The sequence below is a fragment of the Benincasa hispida genome, unplaced genomic scaffold (assembly GCF_027475165.1).
Source record: "Benincasa hispida cultivar pf3 unplaced genomic scaffold, pf3_genome.v1.1 HicScf1221, whole genome shotgun sequence".
Classification (NCBI taxonomy): Eukaryota; Viridiplantae; Streptophyta; class Magnoliopsida; order Cucurbitales; family Cucurbitaceae; genus Benincasa; species Benincasa hispida.
Window position 1 is genome coordinate 21,756 of NW_028325545.1, and position 6,363 is coordinate 28,118.

Sequence of the window (6,363 nt, forward strand, 5' to 3'; positions counted from 1 at the left end):
AAAGCCCTTTTCGGCCGGCGAGAGTAGTTGAAAGGCCGACAAATGGTTACCATATTTTCCACTATTTAATAAACCGTCAAACTGCATGTCTCATCGGACGGACATGTCTGGTCCGTTCGATGATTATTCCCTCCTCTAATCTCCACCGTCAGATCATTCCAATCCGTTAATATAAATAACGAACTCCTCCACTACTCTTTTTCTCGTCCCGGTACTGCCCCTGGCCGTTGAAAAAATAGATCACAGTGCTCCGGTTTTGCCCTCGGCCACAAAGCGAAAATGCGGGAGATTCTGCACATTCAAGGAGGGCAATGTGGGAACCAAATTGGCTCGAAGTTCTGGGAGGTGGTTTGCGACGAGCACGGTATCGACCCGACCGGCAGGTACCAATCAGGCCGACAGATTTTATAATTTACGTTCAACAGTTATTATGAGAGTCATATTATTGCGACTTTATCGAATAACTTGTCTAGAAACGATGTTTTTTCCCCTCTAATTTGCTTCAATCGTACATAAAAGAGAATTTCCAACTCCGCCTTTGACAGGTACGCTGGAAATTCAGAATTGCAGCTGGAGAGAGCGAATGTGTATTACAATGAAGCAAGTGGGGGAAGGTACGTGCCGAGGGCGGTGCTGATGGACCTCGAACCAGGAACAATGGATGCCGTTAGGACAGGGCCATACGGGCAGATTTTCCGACCAGATAACTTCGTGTTTGGGCAATCCGGTGCGGGCAACAATTGGGCTAAAGGCCATTATACAGAAGGTGCAGAGCTTATTGATTCAGTGCTTGATGTTGTCAGGAAAGAAGCTGAGAATTGTGATTCTCTTCAGGGTAAATAACCAATTCTCCATCTCTGTTTTAAGTTTAAACTCATACATCTCAGTTATAGTCATAAATTGTAAAATTAAACGGTAAATTGATTTTAAATGATGAAAAACACATTTTTGAAGGGAATTGAAACATAACAAAAATCACTTCCAAACATGTCGGTCGTTGGATGTAGTCATTGGGATGATTTTATTGAAATTCTGCCTGCATTGGTTGAAACATTTGATTTTCAATGCTTATTATGGATCCCCAACATAGGTTCTTTGATGTTCTTTTAGTTCAAAATAAAGGTCTATTTCTTTTCTCGGTACTGGCTACCAACAATAATAAAAGAGAGCTTTTGGTTTCATAATCTGAAAAATGATTTAAGATTTGTAAAAGAAAAGACATAAATATGATTCACATAACTAGAGAAGTGTTCTTGAATTGACAAACCGGCTTTTAATTTGTCAATATCATTAGCTGCTCCTTAGCTCTAGCTAGCTAGTAGGATTCTTCATTCTTTTACCATACCACATTACTCAATGGTCTCGAGTTCATAGGTCTTGATACAAGGTTAGAATTCTATCAAGGGATTAGGCCGGGATAAATAGATCTAAATCTAACCCTCCACAAAAAGTAAAAACTTTCCTGAAAAGATAGGAGATGTGAATGATGTATAAAACAGGTTCATGTTAAAAGTGCACATAAAGTCCCCATTGATTAGAGAAGGAAGTGATTATGGTTATATAAGTGAGGACAATTATATTGGTACATTGGTACTGAGGCCTTTTGGATGGTTCCAAAAACAAAGCCACGAAGGTATATACCTAAAGTGGACAATATCATTATTATTGTAGAGATAAATGGAAGTTTTGTTGTCCTTGTCAGTTTATTCTCCAAATCAACTTCATAGTTCATAAACAAAGTTGAGTTTAATTTTGCTAGTTAGCTCTTTAAAGAAGTTTTGTCTATCATTTTTCAAACTTTTCAGGGTTTCAAGTGTGTCATTCACTTGGAGGTGGAACAGGATCAGGAATGGGGACTCTTCTAATCTCCAAGATCAGAGAAGAATATCCAGATAGAATGATGTTGACTTTCTCAGTGTTTCCATCTCCAAAGGTTTCAGACACTGTTGTGGAACCATATAATGCTACTCTTTCAGTACATCAATTGGTAGAGAATGCTGATGAATGTATGGTACTTGACAATGAAGCACTTTATGACATTTGTTTTAGGACCCTCAAACTCACAACCCCAAGTTGTAAGTATCTTAAATTTTAAACAAATGGAAGCATTTAATTGTAGTTTCCACAAGTTACAAGAATTTGATCTTCATTATACTCTTTTGATCAGTTAGGGACTTGAACCATCTAATTTCAGCAACAATGAGTGGAGTTACCTGTTGTTTGAGATTCCCTGGCCAGCTGAATTCTGATCTCCGAAAACTGGCAGTAAACTTAATCCCTTTCCCTCGACTTCACTTCTTCATGGTTGGATTTGCACCTCTGACCTCTCGTGGATCACAGCAGTACAGAGCACTAACAGTTCCTGAACTGACACAACAAATGTGGGATGCTAAGAACATGATGTGTGCAGCTGATCCACGCCACGGTCGATATCTAACAGCATCTGCTATGTTTCGAGGTAAAATGAGTACAAAAGAAGTCGACGAGCAGATGATGAATGTGCAAAACAAAAACTCTTCTTATTTTGTAGAATGGATTCCAAACAATGTGAAATCTAGTGTTTGTGACATTCCACCTAAAGGGTTCCCATTGGCTTCCACTTTTGTTGGAAACTCAACTTCAATTCAGGAGATGTTTAGAAGAGTGAGTGAGCAGTTCACAGCCATGTTTAGAAGGAAGGCCTTCTTGCATTGGTATACTGGAGAGGGAATGGATGAGATGGAGTTTACTGAAGCAGAAAGCAATATGAATGATCTTGTTGCTGAGTATCAACAATATCAAGATGCCACAGCTGATGAAGACATTGACTATGAAGATGATGTTGAGGATGTCGAAAATTAACCATATGTATGTTCAAGTTGTTTGTGATTCTGTGTCATACGATCCAACGGTACTATATAAGTAAATTTTTCAGTTCTGAAGTTATGGCAGCGGGGACAAATAGTTATGTAGTAATATAGTTGTAACGTCTCAAGTTCTAGGTGTGTTTAAATTATTTTCTCTAAATTATTGGGTTTTGGAGTTATTGAAGTCCTATTTGTTGCAGACTGTGATAGCAAATCTCATTTTCAAATATGAAAGAATCCGTCTTGTGTATCATGTTTGTTCCCATTTTCCAAGTTGTTGATGTGCTATGAAATATAAAAGTTGACAACTTAAAAACATATCAATGAAGTGAAATTTTTACCTTTTCTCTAATCTCCAAAGTTACTTGAGAATTGAAACTCTAAAATTGCTCATCAACCAACTTGAAATGGCCAAGTAATGATTTTTTTGGGAATTAGAGCAAGTTCCATCGATTTAGAACAAAGGATTGCAAGTAAATTAAAGGATAAATGATGCTTTCATATTTTCTTCTTTTTCCTCTTGAAAAAAGTAGAGAATGTCATTCAGAATATTGTGCCAAATTGTTAACGTTGATGATTCATAAATTAATTTTTTTAAAGAAAATACACAAGAAGGTTTTAGGTCAATCTTGATCTTGCCTGTCTCTACTTTTAGACCTCTACACAAAAACTTGTCTGCTCTGTCCCGTACTTCAAAAAATAATTAATTAACATTGTCACCAGAAATCAGAATCTTCGGGCTCGAATTTTCACGTCCTAGAACGATTACCAATTAGGGTAATTAGGAGGATAAATATCCAATTGGTGAAGGAAATTTTTCGAGGTGGACTTTTAAATGAGACTAACTTGTAAAAGGGTGACACGTGTGACATGAAAACTTGTAACTTTAACTTGTAGAGGTGTATGTGAAGGTGAGACAATGGAAAATTTAAATAAAAATTCACATGTGAATGAGAAAATACATAGGTCTGGTGGACAAAAAGCAGAGAATCTTTTCCCCCACCATACCGTCTAATATTCGTGGTCCAATTCAGTGACTAATCATAAAATGAATTTTTTTCCCCCCAAAAAAATCCCTTCAAATAGCCCAAATCAAATTACATACACAACTAAACTAAAGCCAATGTATTTTTTTTTTTTTTCATGATACACAAAAAAGAGATACTTGGCTGCTAACTGGATCGCAATCATTTTTCACGTGGTGCCACATAACCTGCTGATTTTCCCCTATCATGGCTAATTTAGATAGAAAATGGCCAAGTAACTCTCTATCAAGAATATGATGAAAGAGAGAATTAAAATGTGGATAGAATGAGAAATTGTTTTCTAAACTCATTGTTTAATTATTCTAAAAGGAAATGTTCGTATCAAATGAAAATGAAAGGTACTTCGAAACAACTAGTTACGTTTGGAAATGATTTCAAATGGATAACAACAAACAGCAAAATATAACATAAATTTTATAATCACTTCTTGTTGGCAAGGAAGAGTCCCCATCTTTGCTCACCAGTGGAGCTTCGGACTAGTTTTGCTTTCCAACCATCGACTATTTCGTTGTAGTCCTCCTGAATTGAATTCAATCCCAAATGAATGAGGGAAAATAACACTAAAAACAAAAGAAAATATTACCAAGCATTGAGAAGAAAACAAAAGAAGTGAAAATTCACCGCAGAAAAATCCCGAATGAATTCCTCCTTCTCCTTTTCTATAGTACTTAGTTCACGTTCCAAAACTCGAATGAACTGAAAGGCACAAACATGAAGCAGCATTTTAGATACGAAAGCACGATGACATATACTTGTAATTGTAACTATTACGGATCAATGAAGAAACTATTAATACCTGATCAGTGCGATCCTCTGCAATGACGTCGTCAAAGCCAGCATCTTGAAGTATCTGTTGGAAGAAATAAAAATCCATAATGAGCTTGCATGCTAAGAAATCAAGAGCAACTACTAACCATACAAGAGTTGAATGAGATGTCGTTGAACTTACCTGACCATATGCTTTTACGTCGTGTAGATCATATCCTCTCTGCTTGATATACTCAGCAAACTCTTCACTCGGAGTTCCGTCACTTCTGCAATAATCACTGATGAGAACCTTACCTCCTGGCTTCAACCACTTGTAAAAAGTTTTAAACAGCGCAGGTTTATCCTGCAATAGATCAATAGTTCAGGAATTTTGGGTATGAAGAGACTCTAAAGAGAGAGAAAAGGAAAAGCAAATACTTTAAATAACCAATTACAGAGTGACATATATAGCAGGATTACCATATTGAAACATCGCTATATAGTATGATAAACCATTCTGGTAATTTCCAGGAAAAAAATGCATAAAAGAGAGAATGAAGTTAGTCTTTTTTTTTTTTTAATATATCCTTGAGTGTTCAGGCCAGAAACGGGATTGGTTTTTTAATAACAATTACTGAGTCGGAAATTGTCAACCAGCTCAACCATATTTTTATGAATGAGAACTAGAAAAAAAATAAATGAATGCTATTTAAAAATGAGGTTGCCGAGGAATATGGAGATTTTTCTTACTTGAATGTGTAAGATTGTATCCCGGCTGTATATCACGTCAAAAGTATTATCAGGATAGGTTTTTGTGGTACAATCAGCAACCTCAAATTCAACTGGGCATTTGCGTCCAATGGCTCGCTCAAGACCAAAAGAGATCATATTGATGGAGAGATCAATTCCAACAACCTCGACATCGAAGTTCTCTGCCATATAAAAGTCACCTCCCCCAATGCCACAACCAACATCTAGGACTTTTTGACCAGGCTTCAATTCTAGCTTTGAAACAAATTCTTTGGTGGTCTCTACATAAACAAAAAGGTAGACTTGATGAATAACAATTAAATGTAAATAGATTAAACAATAAAGGACCCTTTGGTTCACAGGTTCGAGAAGCTTATATTTGTCTAGCATAAACAATAACATTTGGCTTTCAGATGCTTCAACAGATTATCTTAACTCACCCTACTCTATTGAGATAGTTAATCAAATAATAAAAGATGCCTAGGTGACAGGAGTCCATACCACTAAGTGCATTTATGGTTTGCGCACGAGGCCAAGTCCAATGGCTCATTGATTTAATTTGTCGTGGGCTAAGTCAAGGAAGGAGTTTGAGGCATTTTCCCCTAGGTTTTTCGTCAATTCAATATATTCATAGACTAATCTCTTACGTATATATATTTTTTTCTCTAATCTGCTCCCAAAAACTTTTAGAATTTGAAATAAAATATATATAATGAGCTAATAAACAATGAAAGAAGAGAACCTATGTACATTTACAAGCCTGACTTCTCACTATTATGAGCTAATATAGATTCTTTCGTACAAAATAGACTAATTTCACTTATCAACTATGATAGATTTCCACTCAGGAAAAATTATACAAGTAGAGATTGGTAGATCATAATAATATAAACCTTAAAATAACCAAGATTCGTGTGGACAAAATATTAACCAAAACATACTCAAATTGCAATGTGCTGACATAAATATAGAAA

General features: G+C 36.1%; 2 protein-coding genes across 2 annotated transcripts; one reads left to right on the forward strand and one right to left on the reverse strand.

The window, feature by feature from the left end:
* Window positions 1-203: 203 nt before the first annotated feature.
* LOC120083480 (tubulin beta-1 chain-like) lies at window positions 204-3,099 on the forward strand. Its single transcript, XM_039039249.2, has 4 exons — window positions 204-383; window positions 546-835; window positions 1,806-2,075; window positions 2,168-3,099. The coding sequence occupies exons 1-4, from the start codon at window positions 280-282 to the stop codon at window positions 2,839-2,841; spliced, it is 1,338 nt and encodes a 445-aa protein (XP_038895177.1). The 5' UTR covers window positions 204-279; the 3' UTR covers window positions 2,842-3,099.
* Window positions 3,100-4,165: 1,066 nt separating this feature from the next.
* LOC150031423 (phosphoethanolamine N-methyltransferase 2-like) lies at window positions 4,166-5,904 on the reverse strand. Its single transcript, XM_090308945.1, has 5 exons — window positions 5,390-5,904; window positions 4,842-5,003; window positions 4,689-4,742; window positions 4,514-4,588; window positions 4,166-4,411 (listed from the first exon to the last, which is right to left on the reverse strand). Exons 1-5 carry the CDS (start codon window positions 5,789-5,791, stop codon window positions 4,313-4,315), a joined length of 792 nt encoding a protein of 263 aa, XP_090165071.1. The 5' UTR covers window positions 5,792-5,904; the 3' UTR covers window positions 4,166-4,312.
* Window positions 5,905-6,363: the final 459 nt, after the last annotated feature.